The sequence below is a fragment of the Anarhichas minor genome, unplaced genomic scaffold, assembly GCF_050575085.1.
Source record: "Anarhichas minor isolate MPS153535 unplaced genomic scaffold, ASM5057508v1 ptg000020l, whole genome shotgun sequence".
Taxonomy (NCBI): domain Eukaryota; kingdom Metazoa; phylum Chordata; class Actinopteri; order Perciformes; family Anarhichadidae; genus Anarhichas; species Anarhichas minor.
Window position 1 is genome coordinate 1,564,798 of NW_027466466.1, and position 27,903 is coordinate 1,592,700.

The following is a 27,903-nucleotide window of genomic DNA, read 5'->3' on the forward strand; positions in this document are numbered from 1 at the left end:
TACTGAATTTCCTCTATTCTAGGCAAGTTTTCTGCAGCAATTTATGTTGTAACGGTCTGTATTTAAAGGAAAACTCTAAATTTAGGCACCAGGTGACAATTAAAAGTATAAGTAAGAGTCTCAGGCATTCTGTACTGCTCTCAAATATTTATTCTCCTGTAGATCGACTTTCGTCAGTTAATGTTACCTCTGCTGAGTAAACGCACCTGTAGCCCTATAAAACCTAAACTAAGAGAAAAGACTGTTGCATTGGCAAGGCATACATCTCACTAATGTCTTATTGTCCACACAAATGTTAACTTCACCACCCCTGATAAAGTACAGACTAGATCCACTTGATCACAAACATTCAAACCAGCAGTGTTATTTGTGCTAATGAGCCATAACTATTCTATGAGCACCTTTCAATTGTCAAAGATATAAAAGATATGAACCAGGTTGAATCTTATCTGTGCTTTCTCACCATCACATTCTGCAGCTCAGAGGAGAGAGCCGGAGTGTCTGCTACTGACACTGGTGGTCAGCTGTGGACCAGCTGATGAAATTATCATCATCGTTTGTAGAAATATAACATTAAATAGCATAAAGGATGGCACAACAGAGCGCTAATAGTTTTAGATAATATCTTATAATACTGTGCAAATTTCTCCAAGTACGAGTTTAGCCTTCATATATGTTTTGTTATATTATTATTATTATTATTATAGGTTCTGACTCCTTAGAGTTTCATTTAGTAGAGCCGACTGCGGTACAAAGGCTGGGTAGCGACTTGTCACTTTAAACGGGTGAGTTGTATAAAAATTCACCCCCTGCTCATGAACAGGGAAATTAGCTGAAAGACCAAAACCGTTCTTTGTACCAGGCTGTAAAAGTGGACATTTTAAAATGGGTCTCCATGGGGATTGACTCGCTTTTGGAGCCGCTTGGTACACTTACGTATGATTGTTCCTTCTCGTAGGTAAACCATAACTATACAAAGAATATCCCAGCATGAAGTCCAGTTTGTTCAACTAAAACGTACGTGTCAGGATGACATGATGGTAAAAAAAAATGAACAGTTATATTTTCCAGCACTCAGCAATTTTTGTGTTGGGGTAAAGAAAAAAAAGTAGAACCAGGATTACCCGAAAAAACAGAAATGCTGGACAAATGCAGCTGAAAAGGTGTACCATGGTAACCATAGTAACTATTGTGTTCTATATGCTATCAATCCACCAGACACCCATGAGCGTTACTTTGTGGTGTCAGATTTTTTATCTTGCACTGTATAGAGTCACTGCATTCAGCGTGTTCAGGGTCAGTTCTGCTCTGTGCAGGGAGAAAGCTCACTGTTGCTGTTGCTGTAGAAGAAGAAGAAGAAAGAAAGAGCTTGTCAATACGATGCACAAACTCAGCCTTTGAATCCCCAAACTGTATCTGTCATATATCCATGGGCCAGGCAGTGATTAGTCACATCACACACAATTGGATCTAAATCATAAAAACAGAACTTTCTGGCTGTAAAAAACACAAAAACTTTTTGTGATGATGTTCAAGGTTTTCTGAGTCAGATGCCCTTTAAAGATTTTCATCCCAGAAAGATCGAAGCTTAAGCAAGTACCCCGATACAAAAATGTTTCTTGTTTGTCTCACTAGCAGCCTTAGAAATGATGGCTTTTGTCCGTCAGGTGATGTCCATATAGAGCAATAAAGTCAACAGACGAAGGACCTTAGGGTGGATAGATAGATCAACAACTACATATAGACTTTATCACCAGAGATCACCACAACAGTCAATGTTGATTTATTTTAACCATGACCACGATTGTTCCATCCATCCATTAACTTTCTGCTATCCAATGCCAGTTCGTTGGGGCGGCAGGCTTAGCAGGGCATTCCATTGGTCCTTCTCCCCAGAAATGTTTCCAGCCCTTTATGGGGAACCCTGAGACGTTCCCAGGCCAGACGAGATATATAATCTCTCCAGCGTATTCAGGGTCTACCCTAGGGGCCACTTACCAGTTGGACTAGCTAGTAAAATCTCTAAAAGCAAGCATCTAGGAGGATCCAGATCAGTTGGCCGAACCGACCTGCCTGCCTCTGAAAAAGGGCGGAACAGTTTGTGGCAGGTGTGGTTTGGGTCTCTGTTGGCCTTTTTAATGCACCGCTGGTTGCAAAGGTCCTCTATGGATGGCAGCTCTGTCCTGGTGATGTGCTGAGCAGTTTTCACCGCTGTCTGCAGACCTTTTCTCAGGGCGGTGCAACTGCCACACCAGGCGATAATGCAGCCGGTCGGGATAATCTCAATGACCCCCTTTACACCTGGCATTAAAATGGATACGGGGCGCATTTTTTTTAGAAGTTAAAGAGAATCCTGGACTCCATGTTGAGCCTCCACAACCTGCAGAGGAAGAAGAACCACTATCTCGCCATGCTAATGATGATGTCGGTGTGGTGAGTCTAGGTCAGGTCCTCACTGATGTGAACCTAGAGGAACCTGACGCTTTTGACTCTCTCCATCGTAGTCCCATTGGTGGAGATGGGGGCATGTCCTTCTCTGTTATCACTTCCTGTAGTTCCCAATCAGCTCCTTTTGCCGACATTAAAATGCAGGTTGTTGTCCTGGCAATAAGATGTCAGGGCTCTGACCTCTCTGTAGGCTGTAGGCTTGACTTTCATGGAAGAGACCGGAGTTTTTTAAACTTTTTATTAACTTAAATATAATCTTTGCCTAATCTGAACCAGGTGTAATGGTTGAGGTTACGCAATGCTTTAGTGTCTCCAGAGTGAGCCAGTATTTTCTCTACACACAGACTGTTACCTGCACTCAGCAAAGCCTGCTCAAATGGGATTGGTCAATACTACTCAGACTACAAACAGAAAACCAGAACGCTTGAATGTAGAAAATGTGTATGGAGATTACAGTGGAGCTATATTGCTCTGGACCAACGTGTTGGGCGGACTGACAGAGTGACTGTGTTGGTGACTTAAATCCTCATGTTTAAGCGCTACGTGTTTTGTGTGTTAAAAGGATGTATTTTAACTGTAGAAGGTGTCAGCCCCCTGAGTATTGCTGAGCAGCACCTTCTACTAACTAGAGGAATATAACGCCGTCACAGCGTAGTAAGTTATGATTCGATGAAAACAGTTGTCATGATAGTTAAAGATATTAATTTCTATCTCGAAGTGAAGATGGATGAAATAAAAAGTGCAAACAGGATTAAATATCACATTGTCAACAGGAGTGTAATGTCAGTGCAAACATCGGCAAACCAAGAAATCATTTCTTATCTTGGAATAAGAAATATGAAAAGCAATCCAAGTGAAACACTTGCTATCATGCCAGAGTGAAAAGCACTTGTGGACTGCACCAGTCAGTCGCACGGCCGAGGTTTCTCTTCATTTGTCAACTAAAACAAAGATACGGAGGCCCGACGGCGTAGCCTTGATCTATCAATGAGCTTTGAAAGGCTTCGACCTTGAAATGGGACCAGGCCCCCGATTGTCATGTGTGGATCATTTCACCGGGGACCTCCCACAGCGCAGCGTAAAGCGCTCGCTGACCTCGCTTGCTGCTAATTTACTACACAAAGCGGCCTGAAAGCATCCACCGACCACACGACACAGCACGAAGGCAATGATGACACCACGGTAGGCGTAGATTTGCCCGAGAGGCGAGGGAGGCGCGAGCATTTTCCACTCAGGTTTGAGAAATCGTTAGTGCCCGACACATGTGGTGCATCATAAAGCTGCGCTTCGGGAGAAAGTCAAAGATACAAGGCCAAGCTTTGCAGAACAGTCAGCATACCTCTTGAGTTCCGGGAAGCATTGTGCTTAAGGCGCAAGCATGCTTCATAGTTAGTGCTTATCGGGTCGTTAAGCAATGTCCGAAATCTTCTTTCCATGGCCTCGAAGCAGGGGTAGCTGTGGCCCGATCAGATTTGTAAGCTTCCGAAGCACAATCTGACAGTCACGCCCAGTTAACACAGGGATTGGTCAGGTGTGCAAAGGTATGAAAGTAAGCGGGGGTTTAAATTCTCTCTCAAGTTATAGACAGAACTACCTTTTCATGCAAAAGGCCGAGTGCAACATAATGAATAACTTTGAGGAAAGAATGTCCAACAGTGTGCAGCAGTTTGCCCGTGTGTTCAATTAATTGGATCAAGACTTTACTCTACCTTTGAGTTTGGCCATTTGAAACAGGTACTGCATAAACACTTGTCTTTAAACGTGATAGGACGGCACTTTGTTAGTTTAAAGCAAACCCACTGACTTATCACCAATACTGCAGTTCCCCTGGGTTTTACAGCCCAAGACTTTATTGTTTTGGTTCAGTCTCAGTGCTCTCATCAACCAGCAGACAGCAGGCAGCTGTTTTCAGTGAGAAAGCTCTGATAAACCAGGCGGAAACCTCCGGGTCTAGAAAGTGAAGCCAATGCTGAAGTGCCTTACATTTGCATTCTCTCTAACATCCATCAGAGGGCAACTGCTCTGGTTGTAAAAAAAAGAAGTCTGAGTGTATAGTAATCTATGAGAAAAATTACCCTACTTCTATCTGGATTTAATACCTAAACATTGTAAGCAGGGGCGGTTCTAGATGGGGACCAGAGGGGGCCGGTTACCCCGCAATATTAAGTTAGGACTCCTCCCCTCCAGCCCCCCTAACTGGGGGGATCAATTAAGGATTCAGTGTCTTGCAGGAACACTGCCTGTTTATGGTCTCAATTGCTATATTTCAAGTCTTCTTCAATACAGCATGATGTTCTTTTAGTAAACTATGGTCCATTTAGAGTCAAATAGACCATAAAGCAGGGTATGCTATAGGGGCGGGGCTGCCTTTTGATTACAGGTCGCTACCACAGCGTTGGAGTTGTCTGTGTTTTCGTCTTACAACTTTAACCCTTTCGCTGTGTGTTTTCCCTTTGTCAAAGTTAATTGAAACATTTTGGTTGCCTAAAAATGTCAAATGCTGCTTTCAGTTGTACTTAGCTCTGCCCTTTGTGTCACTTGTGGTTGCAAAAACAAGATGGCGACGGCCAAAATGCTGACCGTGAGACTTCAACACAGAAGTCCACAAACCAAAGGGTGATGTCACCTTGACTACGTCCACTTCTGAAAGTCTATGTGATAAAGACACTGTTCACAACCTGCTCAACAACAAACAGCAGAACGACACAGCTAGAGACGAGGAACACACCAGTGCCTTTATATTCCCCTCAGGAATAGTTAGAGACCAAAAAAGAGCTAAACAAAGGAATATTGTACTTACATTCATCAGGTGGAAACAAGCATATTTCAGATGAATGATCGTGCAGCTCCAAATCTGCTATGTGGCAAAAGACCCGTTTGTTAACTGAAGTACAAAGTTAACAACTTTATATGGCGATAATGTCGGTGTTGTGTTCACAGCTTGTTCCACTACACTCAAATGGTCAAAAGAAAGGTGTGAGCTGAAGGCCAGCAATGTCCAAACCAGTCCTTTCTCTTAAGATGTGAATGACAGTGATGAATGAAGATCTCATTCATCGTGTTTATATCAAACAGTGTCTTCTATTGAAGTCTCTCCTGTAGGTTACTTTCTTTCAGTCTTACTGAAAAAGAGAAATCACTTTGTTCATTGATTTTTTTTTTTACAGCCCAGGTTTCTGATCGAGGCCCCCGAGAGATGGAATGATGGTATACCTTCTCTGTGTGGGCGTTGTTTTCAAAAGCCTCCCGAAGCAGGGAGGCGGTGGGCTTATTTACGCAGCACATTCCCCTCCCATTGGTCCCTTATTAGAATGCTCTGATGCGCCGCGGTGACACGACCGAGTCTCCGGCGATAAAAAGCGAAGGCGACGAGCCGCGCAGGAGAAACACAAAGAGTTGGAGGGCGGACGTTTGATGGTAGATGCGCCTCTGTGAGTCTTACTACGGCTGGAAGAATCTGTCCAACTCCTGAGGTACCGACTCTACACTTTTTTTTTACTTTACTGTCTTTTCTGGTCTGAGTGATGACACACTTCATATTTCTATTTTCTTGTAACAAAGTGCTGACAGAAAGACTTGGCTTCGGTGCGCCATTACGCACTGCGCACAGGTCCACATGATCAATAACATCGTGTGTTTTAACGAGCTATTATCAAAGCTGACTCAATTAAGAGTGTTTTCAGGAAGCAAGTCATTTTCTTGAGTAGCTACAAGTTAAGTTATGTCTACAGTCTGGGAGTCCTCAAAACCAAGCCGGTTCAATTCTGAGCCTTACCCAGACTCACTGCCTGTGTTCTTTTTTGTGCGTGTGTGTGCGTGTGTGTGTGTGTGTGTGTGTGTGTGTGTGTGTGTGTATGCGTCTTTGCGTGTGCCAGGGATCTGGTGAAGAATGGAGTGGTATGTCCTGGTGCTGATGCTGAGCTTGCCGCCCTCCATCCACGCAGATTGCTCCTCGCAGTGCGAGAAATGCGTGCAGCAGATCCTCGGCCCCGACGCCGCCTTCAGCAGCCTGGTAAGACCGGAGACAACTTAACACGAAGCACGGAGAGAGAGAGAGAGAGAGAGAGAGAGGTGGAAAAAACTGCTGCTGTTTGGAGAATTTATTGGGCTTTTGTTGCATTCTTTTTTTTTTGTCAGTTTAATTTTGAAATGATTGGCAGCGGGCGCCTAAATTGGAATTGGGTTAACTTCGGACATCTATCCACGTTTAAACTTCCAAATTGTTTTTCTCTTCAACGAAACTTCGTTTATTTTTTTTGTCTATTTCAATTTCCTAAATCCTAAAGTTAAAAATGCCAAATGTGTCAGTGTGAATGAATGTATAGCCTCATAGGCTTAATATGGGTTGCGTAAAACCTTAGATTTGGATCCTTCTTTGGACAAGCAGAGTGTGTGTTAGCACTTAAGGGGACTTAAAGGTACTTAAAGAGAAATGTAAGGAGGAAATTGGGGTGCGGGTAGTGTTCTTGGTTTCTCAAACTGACAGCAAAACCTGTTATTCAGCAAAAAAAAGTGTAAAATTGACTTTTAGCGCCACACATCTCACTGTGTGTGTTTGCGCGCGCGCGCCGATATTGGTCTCATGCTCTTTTTCTCCTGTGTCCCGCAGTCGTGCAACACCGAGTGTGAGGGGCAGCTGGAGAGCTGCGACCGGGTTTCGGGGCTGGCGGACTTCAGCCAGGACGAAGCTGCGGCGGAGGAGGAGAGCCAGCAGGCGGACCTGGTCAAGCGCTACGGCGGCTTCATCAAGAGGATCGACAAGAACAAGAACAAAATCTTCGCCTCTCCGTGGCGCGACAACTACGTCCCGAAGGCCGGGGCGCTGCCCAAGAAGTACGAGGATTTGCTGAAGAGGCTGGAGGAGAGGGACGCGGACGCGCCGCCGGACGCAGACGACGCCGCGGAGGACCGGCTCCGCAGTTACGTGAAGCGTTACGGCGGCTTTTTACGCAAATTCGGTCCTAAGTCAAAGAGGATTAGCTCCGCGGAGACGGAGAGCCAAGAGCCCGAGGAGCTGCAGAAGCGCTACGGGGGCTTCATGAGGCGGATCCGACCAAAGTTGAACAACCTGAAGTGGGACAAGCGTTACGGAGGATTTCTGCGCCGCCACTTCAAAATCTCTGTGCGCTCGGCCGAGGAGCCGTATTACTACGATGACTTGAGCCTATAGATGAACTCTGCGGGGGGTGAAAATAAAGAAAAACTACGAAGAACTTGTGCAGGTTCACTTGAAATGACACCATTTAACCAGAAAGTATCATATGCCTGCCTATATTACAGCCAGCTCGGTTGCCTTCTGTGTAAAAATAATTATCATCTCTGTGTTGTTGGCATCATCGTCTGACATTCAATAAATGATGCTTGTTTAATAAAAACATGAATAAAACCACTTTCCTGTTTGCCAACGACTCAAAACGACTTGACTGATTTCAGCCCTCGCGCCAAACTCCCTTCAGCATATTGGTCCTTTTATTTTTCCTTATCGGCGGACTCATACCTGGACGTGACGAGACTGTCATAAATAAAATAAGATATTAAGATACTCTTAAATTTGGCATACGTCATAGTGGAATTTTAAATACTTATTTTTCTTTAATCCTAAATTTGGTTCATATTGTATGTGTATCCTTCATTAAAGGAAGGCGTGTGACATATTAGTAAAATAATGAGATGCCTACGTTTGTGCCACATTTTCTCATAACTGACAATTATTTTTTTCTGAATAATAAACTAAATAATAATAAACTTAAAACAGTAAAAAATTAAAATGATCATACCACCAGAACATTTGGTGAGGAAGCTATTGGTTAATACAAAGTTTAAATATGAGATCCATACACCCGAAACCAATATGACATGTTTCTACAGGTATGCTTCCTTTTTATTTACCGTTTCTGTCAGACGTTTTTTTAATTTTTTTATAACAAAATATCCCGCAAAGCCAAAATATAACGTGTTTGCCGTTTTCCCGTTATTGCCGTCCATCAATCTAACCCGTTTCTGAGATTCAGACAGTCAGTTCACGCGCTGCTTATTATTTTACCGTGATCCAACAACAATCACATTATTGTGCGCAAAGAGTCCAAGAGGCACTTCTCAGGAGACCAGGAAGCTCAAATCTGAAGCGCGCGGACAAACCAGAGGAACGACCGGGAGCCACTGGACGGTGAGACGGTTGCGCCATCTTGTGGCCAAACGACAGACGCGATCCAGGGCCCGGTTCACTGGTCCAGGTGCATCAGTCCTTCATTCTGACCTTTGTTTAATCAAAGGACTCACTGACCCACCAGATGAAGAGAACACTGCAGCCCTCCGATAGTGCTGAAATACACAGAACTGATCTGATATACTTTCTATACTAGTTATACAGCCTGATGGTCAATATCACTTTCCTCAACAGCAAAAAGAACATATTAGTGTATGAAACATTGGTCTCTTACCCTCCTCTTTCTAATTAGTAATAGTTGTCATGTGACCACAGCTGTGAAGCTTCCATGACAACCGAGCTGTTTGATGAAGACATCCGGGGAAAGCTAGTGAGTTGACCGCGAGTTGGGATTTTAAAAAAGCTCTAAAATGTACGATCCAGTTTTCCTCTGCCGGTTGGTCGCTAGAGAACACGTTCATATTGACTAGAAACAGTGAGACACAATCTGTTCTTGAAAAGTGAGCGTTTATTATCAAACTAAACAACACTGTTTGTTACTCCAGCCTATGTGGAATAAATCCCTACAGAAAGAGCTGTATCAAATATATTAGTTACCAATACATATTTACAGTCACATCACACACCGCTCACACCAGATGCCACCATAGAAATCTAGGTATCTTGAAAATTGACGGACATCTACAAGGAAGGCTCGTGTGTTAAGTGACAAGTGAAGACCGTGCATAAGCTGATGTGAAAAAGTCAAAATGTGGACGATCCCTCCATCCATCGCACGTTCAGTCCAGCGTCCAAAACATTGAAATGAAGGTGGCTAAGGAGCTGGGGGACTGGGGAGAGGACAGCTGTCGTCTGTCTCACTGCTGCTCCCCGTCCTCCTGCTCCGGCTGCCTCTCCTCATCGCCGTCTGCCTGGCCTTCCTCTTGAGACTCATCAGCGGTCGCCGTGACGTCCACCACGCTGATGGTGCCAACCGGCTGCTGCGCGGTGGCCAAGCTCTGCAGCGCGGCCTGCAGAGTCACCAGCTGGAACTGGGGGCCGACCACCTTGAAGCCGCCCTCCTGACCCGCCGCCGCGGACAGCACGGTCAGGTTGGAGGCGTCGGCCCCCAGCTCGGACCCGGAGAGCGAGGAGGTCAGGAAGGTGTAGCCGCCCAGGTTGGTGCCGGCCGAGGCCCCTGCCATGGTCAGCATCTTGCCGAGCTGCAGGCCCGTCAGCTGGCTGAGTGGCAGCGTGATCTGGGTGGCGTTGACCGAGGCCGGGCCCGAGACGGCGCGGGTCAGCCGCGGGCGCTTGGGCGCTGGGGGCGCGGGGACCGGGGTGAGGGTCATCAGGACGTTGTTGAGGTGCTGGGATTTGCTCTTCAGCTCCTTGGCCCGCTTCCTGTGCTCGTCGCACTGCTGCTCCAGAGCTGCAGAGGGAGACAACACATCATCTGTATGCAGGGTCCGCGTTTCTCCACAGCTGACACACAAAACACGACTCCATCCTGAATGCTAAGACTCTGTTCAGGGCCCTTGTACTGACCGGCGAGGCTGCGAGTGTACTGCTCTCTGTAGCGGTCCATCTGGCTCTTGTGACTGGCCAGAACCTTCTTCACTAGGTCCAACATCCCGAAGTTCTGCACGATGTTGTTGAGCAAAACAGCATCTGAAAAAAACACCGCATGTTAAACATGAAAGGGGATTTTACACATCAAGGTGTTTCCAGTAATATAAGGTAATAGAAGGCCTTTAATGTCTGCAGAGGGAGCTGTGTGACGTCTGACTCAACGTCATTCTCACATCAGTCTAAAGAGACTTACAGTTCATGCTTTCAATCTCCATACGGACAAAAATCATGTTACTGACACACAGTAGAGGGAAAGAGTTGAATATTTTAGCCAATGTTAATACAATTAATCCTGAGTTTAAACTAATCACTTAACTCTAAATGAGGTGTGTTTGAGTTGGTAAATAATATGCGCAGTCACAGAGATGCACAGATTCATGTGAAGCTGTTAGAGGCTGTGACAGACTACACAGGTGACAGCTGTTGAAGCACAGACCGTTAAGCTGCAGCTGTAAACAGCTGTATTCACTACGAACCGATGTCTACAATGAGCCGCTTAATATCAGAAACGCTGTTTTGGTGTGAAACCTAGATTACACTCGCTTCCAAGCTCTCATCCGCCTGAACAAGCAGAGAAACATTACATTTTGGTCTCTTTTGAGTTGGCTGACAACAAAACTTGTCCGACTAATTCAACTGAAACAGCTGTGCATGACGTTTAGAACACTGACCACAGGGAATGTTGGAGGCCACAAAGGGTTGCCTGTGTAGCCTGTGTAGCCGTGTCTTTGGTGGCTAAGCTCGTGTTGGCGCTTGAGACTGGAGGGAAAGCTCCGTTTCTAAACGCCTCTCTGCGTTCAGCTCTCAGCACGTTCTCTGGCTTCCACCTGAGTCTCAGTGGTTTGGACTTTCCTGTTTGTACTTCGGCGTTATTTTACCGTTTACTGATTGCTCTCACGTTCCCTGCTGCCGCCTCTTCACATTAAAAGCTTTCCCCCGTTCCAATGCTATCATTATCAACGATTATAGGAAATGCAGCGGGTTCGTTGCCAAGCCAGCAGAGCTTCATTCTTCAGTGAAAACAGGTCCAACCACCCAGATACGGACATGAGCAGGTCTGTCTGAAATACTGCAGGGAGGAACGGTGCAAACAGAGAGCAGCGAGCTGTTGGGTGAAGAGCTGCAGGCGACAGACTCTAACTGTAGTTCGTGACCAGCACAACTCCAACACACCGTCAAGTGTGGAGGCAGACCGCCTTCTGTCATGGTGATCATTTCCACTGCAGTTCCAGAGAAAAACAAGCGCAGGGTGGATTTCAGTTGGAATGTTTCCAAAAGCCCTGCTTCTGTGTGTGTGTGTGTGTGTGTGGTTCCAACCTTTGACCTGAAGTGGTGGGTCACACACTCTCTCCTGCAACCCCTTCAGCACCTCCTGCAGCTCCTTCTGGAAGTCCTCCACCACCTCCTCCAGCAGTCCAGCTTCCTTCACCGTGCGCCAGAATGCCACAGAGTCCTCTGGACGGACACACGGACGGACGGACACACACACACGCGCACACACACACACACACACACAATTAAGAATACAACGGTCCACTGGACTAGTCCATTGCACATGATGGAGTGTGTGTCTGCAGGTTGCTGATCACCTCCGATGGCTGTGACCCACTCTGATGTTTCCTCCGCCACGTCTGGAAACGAGACGACTGCTCCATTCACTGCAACACAAGCAGCAGAACAACGCTCACTGAACAGCACCCCCACACTGAGACACACAGTGTGTCTAAGCCTGCTGCTGGACTCATTCTGGGTCACGCTGCATTACGATCACATTTCACTAGTGTTGCCACTGTTGAAGCCCCTGGCTCTGTTCCTCAAACGCTGAGTGTAATCAGGCTCATCCACTTTGTTCACAGCCGCTGGCGGTCAGGGAGGCAACTCTGGTTCTGTGAATAGCTGCTCACTCAGAACCTTTAAGGGTGAGAAGATTCTGAGCGGCCGGGTGTCGTCTACATGTCATGTATGTGACCGATATGAAACCTGGACCTGGAGGCAGATCCACCTTGTTTACTGCCACTGGCAGTCATCCAGGAATTCTGCAACCGGATTTACCTTCGTACCTTGTTATCTTCAATAACAGCGCTCTTAATTTGAAATGATTGGATGAGTGCTGATCATGTGATCAATGTAACGTGAGGTAGGTGTGCCGACGTCATCCCGTCATTACATTGGGTTAGATATTGATATTCAGTCTAGTTAGGTCTGGTAGGGTCCTGTTGTATTGCTACAGAGCTCAGATCAGGGTGTGAAAATCAGCTGTAATGTGTCATCGTCATCATCATCACTACAGGAGAAACATGTCTGTGTGTGAGGAAAACATGTAGAAACAGACACGTGTTGGTGCGTGTTAATGTGGAACTCACAATCGGCCGATGAGGGCGTGGCAGGAAGCAGCTCCGCAGGCTGATCTCCACCGATGGACACTTTGGTTCCCACCAGGTCGATCTTAGTGCTGCGGCACGTGTTGGAGCAGACCTTTGTGTGCTGGTAGAAGTCCAGCTCACTCGAGTCCATGATCTTCCTGTGAACGGAAATACGATGAAAGGCTTTTAATGGGCACGATGCACAACATGAGGACAGACTCGCTGTGTTTACTAACAGAACCATCACCAACACACGGAAGGAGGAGATGGAACCAAGTTCTTTATGGAAATATGGATCTACTGAAATATAAAAGAGGTGATCTGTACAAACTCTTACAATGTTTGTTTGTCTCTGCCCTGAAATCCAAAATAAAATAAAATAATAAATATGTTATAAATATAGAATCAAATAATGGAAGTATTAGCAGCAAAATGCACTTAGGTTTCAGAAGTGAAGGTACTCATTCTGACTGGTTAGTTATCAATGCATTACCTAAATCTTCAAAATCACAATACAAATTCAACCCGACTGCATTATTTATGAAAGCCTGGATTTGACCAAATTCCTGCAATATGTCTGCAGAATGATCCTGGTCATCAGCATCATGATCCGGTAATAAACTGGATTCACCCCGACATGTTTCCACGAAACATGCAATTCACTAAATGTCGCCTTTGTTGAGTAAAAACGGAGCCTTTGAGCTTTGTGGCCCATATCCCCAGACCAAGTAGAACTCCCTGTTAGTGCATGTGATGAGTCCAGACCTGAGCATGGTGCCGTTGAGACGGATAGCTCTCTTCCAGTCCTTCAGAGTGGATTTCCCCGCTAAGCACACAAACTCCTTTGGGCTGATGAGCTGCTCATTGAACTGATCAGAGAGGCGAGAAAAGAAAAAAACAACTACCATGAGCCGTTGATGATTTCCTTAAACGGGTTCGCAAATGAGCTTTTGTTATTTTGCATTGCAGGCTCTGTTGTTCCGAGGCGACGGCGCGTACCTGGACGCATTTCACGTTGATCCCGGGGCAGACAAACTTCTTCCACACCAGTGTGGCTTTGGCGTCGCCGCAGGTGATCGGGTAGAAGACGTCGGCCTCCACGTCCACCTCCTCGGTTAGCTTCACTGCAGAGACGGAGACCAAAAACATGATCAATTGTGTCGTCTGATCATGCAAACTGAAGATGGACATTATTCTGTGCTTTGGATCACTGGGAAGACTGCATATGTTCACACAGCCTTGCGGGCCACGTTACCGATGACTGCCTCTTCCCTCGACAGTGAATCAGCTTCTGACTCCACCTGTGCCACCGTGAGGACGTCCTCCCTGGAAAACCCACACGGCGTTTATGAGTTTCAATATAGCGAACTGGACAACAGGACAAGCTCTTCAACGACTGACATTCCGCTGTGTGTGTGTGTGCGCCGATGACCACTAAGCAGCATGTGTGAGGTATGTTACCCTAGCTGAGGGGTCAGCTCTGCAGTCACCAGCACCACCTTGTCCTCCTCCACCACAGAGGGGAGGTCCTCTCCCACCGTCTCCGGTATGGTGACGATCACGACCTCGCTCACGTCCTGCATGCTGACCTCTGACGAGGCCATGAGGACAGGGGGAGCTTCACACACAGAGTAAGACAGCAGAGAGAGAGAGAGAGGGAGAAAACATGAGGTATTAAAAATATTGTTTTTATAGTATTGAGAAAAGTTGAGTAATTACAACAACAAAAAAAGTATTTATCTTGTAATATTAAATCCAAAACTGGCTACAACTTAAATGCACTGTGGAAAGCAGTGGGCATTAATGTTCAACATATGAAATACAGCGTAGAGATGGGTCCATGTGATAAATCGCTCACAATAAGTCAATTGTGGTAGATTTCCATTATAAAAAAATCATTAAAACAGCTGTTTAGCTCACTGTCGAGCCTTTAAAACAAAGTTAAAGAGTACAAGGCACCTTATCATTTATATCTTATTTAAGATTGTTTATTCTTCAGGGGAAAGATTCATGTCCTACGTGTGAACAATATTTGTCTCCTAACAAAATGTTAGGTTCAGTGATTTTGAAGTATATTTTGGTGTACTCTTCAGACTTGAATAATACAACTGACGACGGTGAAAACAGTCAAAGACGTGAAGGGACTTATGGGTCACTCGTTCCGCGTCCGGTGGCTCTCTCTCTCTGATATGAGCCTGGCTGTGATCGGTGGAGACGTCCTGACTGTCACGTTACACTACAGATACAGTGAGCAACGGCGTGTCATGCAGATGCTGTCTCTAACTAATAAGAACTTTTGGTAATGGCATGGTTTTTAAACTTCCACCATAGCCGATATAACTAACGTTACGTGCGTTAATGCTAGATAATAGAGTAAACTAAGCTACATCCCTGTTTAGCTAACTCGAACAGTGCAGTGTGCAATTAACAATGACAGTATCACGAAGGTTACCGTTAGATTAAAACCAAACTAAACTTGTAATTGAATGCTATATGTCGTGCACTCATATTTAGCTGAGACCCAACAGGACCGCATACGCATTTGGGATATTAAATACATCTTACCTTTTGGTCTTAATAAAAAAAACAGTCGTTAGTTGATGAATGTCGCCTCGTCTTACGGTGAAAATATGAGGGGATGTGACGGTTAGCCCCCACCGGGTAGCTGCTAGCTAACGTTAGCTCCGTGTTAGCTAAAAGGAGAATGCAGTGAATAGAGTCATAGCAGTTGTTTCCTTCATATTTCTAACACCACACTGCCGCACAGTTCTTTACGATGTTTGGGGACTACTCTTGCAATTCATTAAATTGCATCCTCTCAAAACTACTCCATATTATTCCTTCTTCTTTGTGTTTATTTTAAGCAGATCGTAACAGCCTTTTTCTTCTTCTTCTTCTACTTGTCTGCAGTTTAACGGCAGCTAGCGTCAGTAGTTTTGCGCTACCGCCATCTTCTGGAGTCGGTTAACTCCTACAGTGTGCGTGTTCAGTGCCTTGTTTTCTTACCTAAAGTAAATCTAATTCAATTTCAATGCAATAAGCTTTATTGGCAAGACATTTGGCAGAGCACAGTTACGATTATGAAAGACAATGAACGAAACAAAAATGAGTGAATAACAGCATTAGTTAAAATAATAAAATAGATAGAATAATAGATAGAAAAAACAATAATGGTGCTATAAACTACACTGCCTTAATCTAGCCTTGGTCGAATTAGAGCTATAACTAGGTTTTCTTTTTTTAAAAGAAATAACGAGTTTGTCACATTTCAATTTGTCTGTGTCTTATGTTTATCACCATTACATTTTCAATTCCAAGTTGGATTTATTTTATTATATCTATGCTACTTATCCCCAATCAAACCATGTGCTTCTTACAGGGAAAATCTGTTTTCTCTTTATTATCTGCATGCAAAACATTACGGAGGTTGAATTGAAAGTATTATTCATTTCTTTACATGTCTAATTGAATGGTATGGCACTGTGGACGTGTAGAGGAAGATGAAGACGTTTGACTGCACCTTTAATACAGATATCTGATTTGTTTTGAGAAGTACACAAATGTGGTTTAAAGTAGGATTTTAAAAATGTTTTTTACATGATTTATTGAAGTGATTACATCCATTTTCTGTCAATGAACCTTTGTATTGCCTGCATATACATGCTGCTTAATCAATATCTGAAATAATAATGCATGTCCTATGTGTAAGATGTTGTATTAGAACACTAGATGGTTAACAGATAATAGTTTAAATACAGTTTATAGATGGACTTAATAGATACTAGTTCAATTTAAGGCGAAATAAACAGATGCCTCAAGTCCATGTAAAAACTCACGAAGAAGAAGCAGACATGCGCAGAGCGCTTTGAGAAAAAACATGGCGTTCAAAATAATAGCTTGATTAGCATTGGTGTGTGATTAGCAGTCGTCTCGTCCACCTAGTTTATCCACGTTTACTCTATCGGGGCCTGAGAGGTGGTTAGTTAACATTCTATAAAATGGCTAACTCTGCCTGGTCCGAAAACATACTCCAGCTCCTCCGCCGAATGAATAACTTCTATTTACCCGGTAAGTTACGAGTGACACTGAGTTAAAATAGCACGCAGTCGACGGTGTGAAGGGTGGCTTATAAAGTATCGACCTCCGCCTTGTTCCCGCAGGCTCCTGTCGTTCTAAGTGCTGGAGGTTTGAGATAAACGAAGCACAAGTGGGCTGGATTCCTCCACATGTAGCTTCACTGTTGACACGGTACCCAGAAGTGTTCAGTCCGCCGCACGGGGGCGCTGTGTCACTGTGTCGCAGCTTGGACTCGTACGAGAAGAGGTCCGAGGCTGTGGACGCGGTCCTTCAAACCCTGAGACAGGAGAGCTCCCTAACGTGTCTTAAAGGGTGGAGAGACGAGGTGAGGCACTGTGGAGCGCTCACACTAAAATCCACGTGACGCTATGACACGGAAGAATAGGTAGTAAACAGTAGCAGCATGTAAAGAACATGTCGATGGTACAGTACAAACACACACAAACAGCATAACAATTTAACTCCCTGTCTTAAATCGTTTTATTCCTTAAAATATTTATAATATTGGCATTATTGTAATAACAATTATTATTATTTATTTTTATTATATAATTTGGCGACTAAAGTAAACAAAAAAGGAGAAATAGGGCAACTCTGCCTGACCCCTGTATTCATTTAAAATGAATGAGAACCAAGCTTTAAATATCTTTGTAAAACATGCTGACAATGTAAACAAAGTTATTACCAAAAGCCAAATGCTTTGAGAGACAGAAAAAGTAAGTTGTGATGGATTGTGTCAAAGGCCAACATTGTATTGCAGAACTAACACTAAATGTACTGACAGAGAGCAGATGCCTTTTCCTTTACATTGTATGTATGCTATAATGTCACTAACGTTTTTTAGGCCTTATTTAAAATGTCATTTGATTATGCTAAACTGTGAAGTGTATTTTCTATGAAAGGGGACTTTTTAAAATATAAATATATTTAAAACAATGGCTGAATTTCCATGAGATATGACATTTACAATGCAATTGCTTGTACTTTACTGCTGACCTGATGACAGTTTATATTATCTCATACACTGGAATTAAACCTGGGACTGTAAAAAACACATCCTCATACCTCATTCTAAATCATAATACAAATGTAATCATTGGTATCGCCACCGCGACCCGACCCCGGATAAGCGGAGGAAAATGGATGGATGGATGGATGGTATCGCAGTAATCCTGAAGCATTCCTTATCTTTCAGAAGTACAGTGTGATGCCAAAATTCTCCGACCCTCCTTTGATGTGGATGGAAAGAGCAGCTACAAGTAAGTCACAGCGCACGCTGTGGCAGCTCCGTCTGTTGTCATCAGCATTAGAGTGTGAGCTCACTGTGACGCTCAACCACAGGTCTCTTTGGAGTGAAGCGGTATGGAGTCCACGTCAACGGCTACACCGTCAGTGACAGTGGGGAAGTCAACATGTGGCTGGCACGACGCTCCCTCACTAAGCAGACGTACCCCGGACTACTGGACAATGTGGTGAGCGCACGCTGTGACTGACTGACGGTACATGCCAGCAATCAGGGATAGGAGTGGGAATTATAATTCAATATTCAACTCAATATTTCAGATTTCCAAAGAAAAGAATCTAGAAGGGTGATGTGTTGTGTCTTTCGAAGGCAGCAGGTGGTCTTGCTGCTGGTGTTGGCGTCAAAAACACTCTGGTCAAAGAATGTGAGGAGGAAGCGTGTATCCCAGCAGCCATTGCAGAGAAGGCTCGCCCTGTGACCAACGTAAGGTGAGCGTCTCGCAGTTAAAGGGTAACTCCGGTGACTTGTTCTCAAGTCTGACTAACAGACTCATTCCGACAATGATCGCATCTACTAATAAGTAGATGTATCTTCTCCCTCTGTGCCGTAGAGCTCCATTGTTGTCCAACAGCTATTAATTATGGGACATGCTGTTGCACCCGGGGACATATCAGGGGCTCAGTGATAGAGCAGTTCGTCCGTCAATCACAGGATCGGCGGTTCGATCCCCATGTTGCTGTGTCCTTGTGTCCTTGTGTCCTTGGGCTACGATGTGTGAATGGTTAGTTCGAGTCCTGATGGGCATGTGGCACCTTGCATGGTAGCCTCTGCCATCAGTGAATGAAGGACTATAAAAGTGCTATACAAGTACATTTACCATGTTCCTTCATTACAGTCAACAAACACACTGTGGATTCATCTGCCGCTGAAAGTAGTTCCCATCAATTGCCCTATTTCCTCCTGTTTGCGTAAGGTTTGATTAAAAACTACGGTGACCAGCTGATTCAGGAAATTACTCAACTTTTTCTTTTAATGGGCTTGGAACTGAGTGTCACAGACAGGAAGTCATAAAGTATTGAGAGCCGGACTACCAGTTGTTGGTTTGGGCCTGCACATGGGATTTGTTGAGAATCAGAAAAACATAGTGACACCAGACTTATGCTTGCAAATGTAATAAAGATGGCGATACAATCAAAAATACACTCTTAACTAAATCCACCTCAGTGCACTTTGGAACTTTTGTCAAGACAGTAAAGTTTATTCAATGTTATGAGAGGTCCCTTTAATGACTCCTTCAGTCCGTAGTCAGCAGTGGTAATGCCTCCAATACTACCGATCCGATATCACGTTATCATATCATTGATTTACGCTACACAGGAACAGCAACACTTGTCACTTGCTACCCTGATCCAGCTTCACATGTGTGAACACACCTACACACCTGTGGTTAAACACTCTGGTGCACCCTATTGGTTCATTGCTAACGCTACACTGTGAACAACAAATCTGTGTGGAAATCGGCAGGAGGAGAGCTAGTTAACGTTAGCTGTTAGCAGCCGGTGGGCAGCACAGTCCTGCCCTGGCTAAATAACGGAGCTCGCATTGAGTAACATTATGATGCGTTCAAGCTCTATTCAGTAAAATGAGCTCTGGCCGTAGGTCAAGTTTAACGTCATCTTTTTTGTTATCAACGCACTGATATCTGATCGGTACTCTGTACGCAAGTTCATGTAACGGAATCGGTACCGGAAAGAAAATCCGTATCAACAGCTTTCAAATTATTTAAAGAAAATGTTTTTTTGGAAATGTTTTGTAAGAAAAGAAGTTCATTAAACAGACCTCAAGGATACAGAATGCACTTTGGCGAGAAACGCTACATGTGACTTAAACTTTTGTGTGTTTACATTAACACCACACAATCAAAAAGGGGGTTCTGGGATTGGTGGTCTACTAGGATGCACCAGAGGTTAGACTGGACCGCCCTCATGGGCAGCGTCCTTCTGTTCTATGTTATGAAACAAAGTAGAAGCGTTGTGCAAGTTCACACTTCACAAGCGCTAGCTCAAAGTTCAGATCACACCGACTGAAATTAACTAGCTAATGTTTAGAAATTAGAATGAAGTTCACCGTCTTAAAAAAGAAACTAGTTCACGTTCATTTCTTATGAACTGGTCTGATGCTATGGCCTTCCTGTTTTATATTGGCCTACATATTCAATGAGCATTGTTGAAGGGAGCATGAGCCTGTGACGAGCGCTCTCTCTAGCACGTAGCTTAACGCGTTCCATAACTAACCACTTGAACGTATTTTCTAGCTACACCTACGAGGATGAGGACGGGGTGTTTACAGAAAGTCAGTTTGTCTTCGATTTGGAAGTTGCTCCGGAGTTCAAGCCCCGAGCAGGCGATGGAGAGGTCCAAGAGTTCTACCTACTGCCCATAGATAAGGTTGGTGTCGCTGACGTAATCTGTGGGGTGACATTGAAAGCTCCAAGACTTAATGTCACTCAAATACGTGTTGAATTCTGTCTCCTGTCCTGGTTCCAGGTGAAGGAACTGCTGGCCACTGATGACTTCAAACCCAACTGTGCCATGGTGGTGTTGGACTTCCTCATCAGACACTCGTTTATTGAACCAGACACAGGTTTGTGGCTATCTTACAAAATCTCCACTGTTAAGATTAATACAGAAATCATTTGACAACTTTTTTTCAATACGTCTTGTGTTGACTGTATACTTTTCATTTCAGAGCCATGCTATCAGGAATTTGTGGCAGGACTCCATCAGACATTATAGAGCAGCTGAGGACTGAGCCCAGTGTCTTTATATTTAACCCCGCTAACGGGGACTCGAACTCAGGGGCAGGCAACTTTGGAGAAACCGGCACGAGTAGACAACATTTTTTAAGTATCCAACAGAAAAAGTCCCTGCCCCTCCCTTTATGCCTCCCACCCAAAAAGAGAGGACGAGGTCACAAGAGAGAGCTGTAGAGAGGACTGTCGTTCAGCGCTGACCGTATCAAACCACCTCATGTCTCCATGATGTGCAAGAAAACACGTCAATTTATCTTCATTAACAGGACATGTTATTGTTAGTACTCACAGCTGGTAATGTCAATGCAGATAGGTAGCATCTGATGCATTGAATGCTGTAAAGAAGATAACAAATATATTACAAAAAACCTACCCTAACTTTAATTTAAACAATGTTAACTTAATAATTACAATAGTACAACACTTATTAGAGAGACGATGAATTGAAGATGTAAAAATCTCACTTTTTCACAAATCATTAAATGTGCACATTGTTTCAATTTATTAAAGGTCTTTCCACAAAATCCAACCTGAGAGGTTTAGGATCTTTACTAGGATTCTAGAGAGGAGTTGGTTTGAACCTGTGAAGACCAATCCACCTGTGAGGGCCGGACAAAAGCGTGATTCATGACAATAACTGAAATAAAGACAAAGCATGTGGTATCTGGTCATTCTCAGTTACAATTTATTTCCTTTAGAATACATTAAAAAAGATGACTGGTGAAATGTGAGGATACAAAACAATAGTCCTCTTTCAAATAACCAATCCTTTAGGAGTTGCTTGCATTTTGTATTTCATAATTTTTTCAAAGTGTGTATACCACACTGACATTTTAGTTTTAAGCTGTGTGCAAACAATACAACATAAGGCAGTAGAATATCACGTAGTTCAAATAACATACAACAGAAAAAGAAGCAGAAATAAAAGAATAGTTGTAGACATCACGAGTGAACAGGCAGAGTGGAAACGAAACACACTTCTGATAACAGCCTGGCATTCAGCGACACCAGAACTTTCAAAATAAAAGCTGGTATTTAAATAATGGGAGTGTCCAACAACAGCTGGACAACAAATAAGGGCTGGGTTAAAACACTGAGGGTGGAGTTACTGTACTATCATGTCTCACATGCTTAAATTCAGTATAATGTATCAGTCACGTCATAATCATAACAGAAAAACAGTTCCATGTTGCATTTTTGTTATTGCTGTTAAGTTACTGCCTCTGAAACTCCACTTCCTGTAAATGTTTCAAATTAAAAGCATACCGGTAACTAGAGGACATCCTATGACCTGATGGACGGATTTCAAAGTAAAATCTGTACATAAAGTGTAGCGTTTCATTGATGGTGGCTAAACAACACTAAGGGGAAAAGAACAGCAAAGTGACTAAATAATTAGTAACTGGAAACAGCATTTGTGTTAGAAAGAGAAACTCCGGCATGAAGCTAAGTGTAGTGATGGAAATGGTGCAGTAGAAATGATATAAAGACAATGGGGAAACATGGCCAAGGTGTTGAGTTTGCATTAACAGTCAATTAAAACGGGAGCAAATCAGAAATCAGGGAGGCTTCCTCCTAAAGTTAGCAGTTACTGTTAGGAGGATCAAACCACTTTTTAACCCTTTAATACCCAACTGTATACAGTGTGTCTGACCGTCCACGCCAATTCAATCACATAGTTTTCTGATTGAAAGTAGAGGTTAACTTAATCTCCATTTGTTAAGTGTTACATTCATTAAAGCTTGTACAAAACACTCAAACAAGTTGGTCTCATTACGCTCAGACGCCAACAATCAAAATCAGCTCTTTAAATGAATGGAATTCTATATGAAAGACTACAGGTTGATAAAACTGAAAGTTGGGTTATGTTTCCCCACGGGAATGAAGGAGAAGGAAAGACCAGCACGGTCCCGCTGCAGGCCCTGGAAGTCTCCCCACAGTTAGTTAGGCAGGCATGCATCTGGGGTGAACTGGTCTCAACCCTCAAACCAGAGAGCTATGGTTCAGAACAGAAACCCTTCACACCCTCCCACTCCTTTAAAAAGTACGAGTGAGAGCAATATTCGCTTCTCTTCGCATTCTCCTAATGTCATGTCTAAAGAATCCTAAACACAAGATGACAGTATTTTCATCTGAAAGCTAAAAGCTATAACCTTGTACTTAAATGTATATACTCCCTTTCCCGTTGCATTCGACCTTCCTTCTTTCCCCTTAAGCCCGGGTTGACTCTTCTCATAACACCCCGTTCAATTGTGCCCACCTTGGTGTCGAAGCAGACATGGAGGAGGGATGTTGATTTATTTTTTTGGCCTGGTTTGTGTCTCCCTCCCCTCCCGATCCTGTGTGACTGACACTCTATAGCAGGAGGCAGCCGCCCTTCTTGCCTCGCCTCTTGGCCTGCAGCGCCGCCCTGGTGGCCATCTCGAACACCTCCCGCACGCCGTCCTTCGTCTTGGCCGAGCACTCCAGGTAACCAAAGGCATTGATCCGGTTAGCCATGTCCCTCGCCTCGTCTGACTTCACTGGCTCCTGTTTGGATAAACCAAAATCATGAAGGGGTATCATCCACTTGTAGAAATCATTTATAAAGTAATATACAGTTGTGTGAAAAAGTGTTTGCCCCCTTCCTGATTTCTTATTTTTTTGCATGTTTGTCACACTTAAATGTTTCAGATCATCAAACTAATTTAAATATTAGACAAAGATAACAAGTAAACACAAAATGCAGTTTTTAAATGAAGGTTTTTATTATTAAGGGAAAAAAAAAAATCCAATCCTACATGGCCCTGTGTGAAAAAGTGATTAGAGGTAGATAGATAGATAAGGATAGATAGATAGACTGATAGAGGTCCTGCAAAGAAGAATGGGAGAAACGGCCCAAAAATAGGCGTGCCAAGCTTGTAGCATCATACTCAAAAAGACTTGAGGCTGTAATTGCTGCCAAAGGTGCTTCAACAAAGTATTGAGCAAAGGCTGTGAATATGTGTTATATTTCCGTTCTTTATTTTTAATAGATTTGCAAAAAGTTTAAAACAAACGTTTTTCACTTTATTATTATGGGGTATTGTGTGTAGAAGTTTGAAGAAAAAAAATGAATTTAATCCATTTTGGAATAAGGCTGTAACATAACAAAATGTAGACAAAGTGAAGCGCTGTGAATACTTCCTGGATGCACTGCATCTGTTTTTTGCTTTGTGTAGGCATGCGAGAAAAAAGGTTTTCTTGGAGGGAGCAATAAACGTCATTCAGAGCATGAATATAGCAGCGAACAACTACGTTCTATGTGAAGATATCGTGGAGTAATGTCTACCTGAGCAGAGCATTGTTCTCCCTCTGTGTGTGCTGTTTTTTCCAAGCTTCTCTGTGCATGTTTAAGTGCATGTGAGCCGCCACTCTGCACTGATACTCGTATGACGGTTACAGCTGATGGCTGCGTCGTCACAGAAGCATAGCGCCCACCCTCCTGTTCCCCCCTCAGGTACACACCGTTAGCCCTGTCGGCACATTTGTCATTGTTTATACTGTTAGCGCTGTTAGCGCCAAGCCACCGGCTCAGGCGTCGCCATGTTGAGAGCCAATCAAAATGCTCCCAATCTCGTTTTATGCACCCGTCAAGAATTCAAGGTAAACAGCTGGGAGTAATCGATAAACAAATGGACATTTTGGGGGTGTTCCTTAAGTGTATGCTATATGTAGAATATTTTCAGCCTTTTCTGGTGGGGATCTGAAGCCGCTCAAAGCCATGCGTCGTACGTAACGGGACGTTTTACGGACTGTGGCGAGTGTGAGTTTTGTGTTAAGTCGGCGAGCTTGAAACCCACAGCAGCTTAAGTGAAGAAGCGACCTCACTGACCTGTTTCATCTTAGCCAGCTCCCGCCGCGTGTGCTCGTCATTTCGCAGGTCTTTCTTGTTTCCCACGAGAATAATGGGCACGTTGGGGCAGAAGTGCTTGACCTCGGGAGTCCACTTCTCTGGAATATTCTCTGCATCAGGCACAAGGTGGACATGTTGAACATGGACCAGGATGCCAACAGAATGTTTAAGAAAAACAACATCGACGACAAAGAAGAAGCCTCACCCAAACTGTCAGGGCTGTCGATGGAGAAACACATGAGGATGACATCTGTGTCTGGGTAGGAGAGAGGCCTCAGGCGGTCGTAGTCCTCCTGACCCGCTGTGTCCCAAAGAGCCAGCTCCACCTGCAGCAGCACGGGATAATAGGACGCGTCTGTAGAGCAGTTTCTAACTTCACTCACTACATAGATTTTGACATCTTGAAAAGGAGCAAGTCACGACAGACACTCCTGATTTGCATCAAGAGGCATGGCTCTCTATATATTATGCAAACATGTACAGGGAAACTCAAAAGTTCTTTGTAAACGTGGGAGAAAAAAAACTCAATTCAAGTTTGTGAATGATCAGAAAAGATTTGTAAGAAAGAAAGTTATATAATTTGTCAGTATAATAAACAGCTTACCTGTTTACCGTCCACCTCAATATCTGCCACATAGTTTTCAAACACTGTGGGCACATAAACCTCGGGGAACTGATCTTTGCTGAACACGATGAGGAGACAGGTTTTGCCGCAGGCGCCGTCACCGACTATCACGAGCTTCTTTCTGATTGCAGCCATCTGAGAGAAGAAGAGTAAAGACATTAACCAGCATACGGGAGAGTTTGGAGAAGTCGGAGATTAAAACAAACAAAAGACAGTAACTTTTATAAAAACTTGTATTGTATGAACAGTTTGGTCATGGGAAACACAAAACTGTTGAGCCATGGAATGTGAAGAGGCTCAACAGGAAGTGCTGGGGTGCGTAAAGTGTGAAAATATTTGTGCACCGGTCTGCAATGAATGGAGCATGTTCTTTGCTCAACCGACCGTTCAAGTTGATCATAATCTATGTTTTAGCACGGCTTAATTAAATCCCTCCTCCATTCCTGATCCTCAAATCTGATCGAGTTCAGCTGCAATGTTTCATCACAATTTATTTTCTAAGTAATTCTTCTCACACATTCAGAAAAACCCAGCCCTGCATCAACACGTTTGAACTACGGATCCATGACTTTGTAGGTTCATCAGACACCAGAACATTGCACGGCAGCTTATAATATTGAATAACTCTAGAAAGATATCATGGTGACAATCCGTCTATCTTCCTCCTATTGTGGCGATCGCAAGATGAACTGTAGAATTTTTACAAGGTTCACATTACAAAAGTAATCTACCGAGAATGTTCGCTTGCATGTACTTCATTGGCAAACCAATGCTTTGCTGGGTGATGGTGCAGCCAGAAACGGAGCCAGGTTAGAGTCTTAGCTAGAGACCTCCTCATTGACATGAGTGAGGGGGCTTCACTTTCACACGCAGTACTGTTGTGGGTCTGAACACAGCCCACATCTCACAGTAAAGCTCAAGTTGACAACAGTTCTTAGTGGTACTATGACATCAGCGCTGCATTGTTTTCGATGCAAGCCCACACTGACATCACCTGGATGTGTGTCACTGCCGGTTCATGCGCATAAACACACCACTTTCCTATAGTCCAGTGTCGACCTGCGTCCACTCCCAAAAAAACTGCAATCTTCTCACATTCGATGCAGTCACTTGACCTTCTGAGACACAGCTGATCCGTGTTGCACTTTAGACAAGAGATAAATGTGACCTACTTGTGGCTCTTCATGAAAAGTCTGGGAAAGTCCACAGCATTCATCCTGTTAGAGAATGTAATATCTGGCATATATTTAATGGGATATCTATCCGACATTTCCCCCTTGACCAAACTGTTTCTTCTATTATTCTGGCACAAACAGTATAGGCCTGACAGACTTGACCTTCCTTAGAGTCATGTCTTTCAGCATGGCAACAAAACACTACATCAGTGCTGTCCATGCTTGAGCCAGTAGTTCTTTAGTTTGGGTTGTTGTTACCAATAGTCACTTCACTGAACAAACTGTGACAATAAACCAGAGTATAACATGACAACAAACAAAACAATCTTACTCTGTTTACCAAAATTGACCTAAATCAACATATCTTGGTGATTTGATGTTGACATGTGTTAACCTCTTAATTGAACTGCCTACTGAAACTACGCTGTTGTCACTATTTTTAATCCAAATCAGGTAAATGTGGAATATAAGCCTTCACTGAAGCTTCACCATTGTGCCTGAATACAATTCAGTTAAACCAACTATAGTTTGTTCGATGACATATAACCTACAGCCACCTGTATGAACTATTAACCCGCTTCAGAGAGGAACACACAACACAGGGGACCGTCCGAGCAAAGCGTTCAGCCGTCTGACGTATCTGTAGAATTTGGCAAGTTTTCGTTGCGTTATAACTTCACTTCCTCACTGCTATTCACCTCTTAATGTAAAGGGCTATTGTATCTGTCAACTCAGCCTCTGGTGAATTGCATCACGTTACAGTTAACTTGCAATCCAATGTAACCTTAATCTACGTTAATATGCTTATTTGGCCTTTATTTCTCACCGAAAATGTGGAGTATGGGCTAACTTCTAGCTAGCAGCAGTTTCCATCCCATCTAAGGAGGCTAACTACTAGCTTGCTAACTTTGCTGAGTGTTCCGGGACAACTGGCCTCTTGTCAAAGTGGACAGCTCACATTTTGAGAGCGCTATATATTGCTTGGTTCTAACACCTACCCTGACATGCAAAGCAACGAAGCAGAGAGCTGTTGTGAGTAGTTACTTAGACGCAGTTTTACCGTATTAATGGATATCCTCGCCTTTCTTTAGTTTGCCTGTCGGACCTATCAGTCCCGCCCCCAGTGCCACGAACATTACGCCCGCCCACACCGCATACTTTAAGCCAATGGGACACGGTGGAATAATGAGTGAATAGTAATTTAGCCAACCAGCTAATGTATGTATAAAATGCCGAGTTTAGTTTGATGGTTTTACACTATATAAACACTATATAAAGTTCTATGAGCCCCGTTTTGCCTCGGAGTGATGTTTCGCCCTCGGTTTGCATTCAAACCGTGCCGCCAGTGTTGGCTTAACGCGAGTAGTCTGTGGAAGTGGACGGAATAGAAAGCCCAATATTATTGTATGGAGACGGACATGATGAACACAGTCTGTCTGTGGCAATATCAGTTCAAATGTAAAAGTTCCTGACTGATTATTTCACCATACAGATCACATATATTTTGCA

The 27,903-nt window shown here is 43.8% G+C and overlaps 4 protein-coding genes across 4 annotated transcripts; 2 read left to right on the forward strand and 2 right to left on the reverse strand.

Moving 5' to 3' along the window:
* Positions 1-6,337: 6,337 nt before the first annotated feature.
* Positions 6,338-7,618, forward strand: pdyn (prodynorphin). The gene is made up of 2 exons (XM_076095542.1): positions 6,338-6,460; positions 7,058-7,618. The coding sequence occupies exons 1-2, from the start codon at positions 6,338-6,340 to the stop codon at positions 7,616-7,618; spliced, it is 684 nt and encodes a 227-aa protein (XP_075951657.1).
* Positions 7,619-9,104: 1,486 nt separating this feature from the next.
* gmeb2 (glucocorticoid modulatory element binding protein 2) lies at positions 9,105-15,506 on the reverse strand. The gene is made up of 10 exons (XM_076095300.1): positions 15,154-15,506; positions 14,050-14,206; positions 13,844-13,914; positions 13,588-13,712; positions 13,354-13,457; positions 12,589-12,746; positions 11,815-11,883; positions 11,543-11,680; positions 10,142-10,264; positions 9,105-10,025 (listed from the first exon to the last, which is right to left on the reverse strand). Exons 2-10 carry the CDS (start codon positions 14,190-14,192, stop codon positions 9,472-9,474), a joined length of 1,485 nt encoding a protein of 494 aa, XP_075951415.1. The 5' UTR covers positions 14,193-14,206; positions 15,154-15,506; the 3' UTR covers positions 9,105-9,471.
* A 945-nt stretch (positions 15,507-16,451) lies between these two features.
* tpk2 (thiamin pyrophosphokinase 2) lies at positions 16,452-21,383 on the forward strand. The gene is made up of 8 exons (XM_076095301.1): positions 16,452-16,656; positions 16,749-16,990; positions 17,861-17,924; positions 18,007-18,137; positions 18,278-18,396; positions 20,223-20,355; positions 20,455-20,551; positions 20,657-21,383. Exons 1-8 carry the CDS (start codon positions 16,587-16,589, stop codon positions 20,701-20,703), a joined length of 903 nt encoding a protein of 300 aa, XP_075951416.1. The 5' UTR covers positions 16,452-16,586; the 3' UTR covers positions 20,704-21,383.
* On the reverse strand, positions 21,384-27,538 carry rhoaa (ras homolog gene family, member Aa). Its single transcript, XM_076095302.1, has 5 exons — positions 27,455-27,538; positions 25,199-25,354; positions 24,800-24,920; positions 24,574-24,704; positions 21,384-23,249 (listed from the first exon to the last, which is right to left on the reverse strand). The coding sequence occupies exons 2-5, from the start codon at positions 25,352-25,354 to the stop codon at positions 23,076-23,078; spliced, it is 582 nt and encodes a 193-aa protein (XP_075951417.1). The 5' UTR covers positions 27,455-27,538; the 3' UTR covers positions 21,384-23,075.
* Positions 27,539-27,903: the final 365 nt, after the last annotated feature.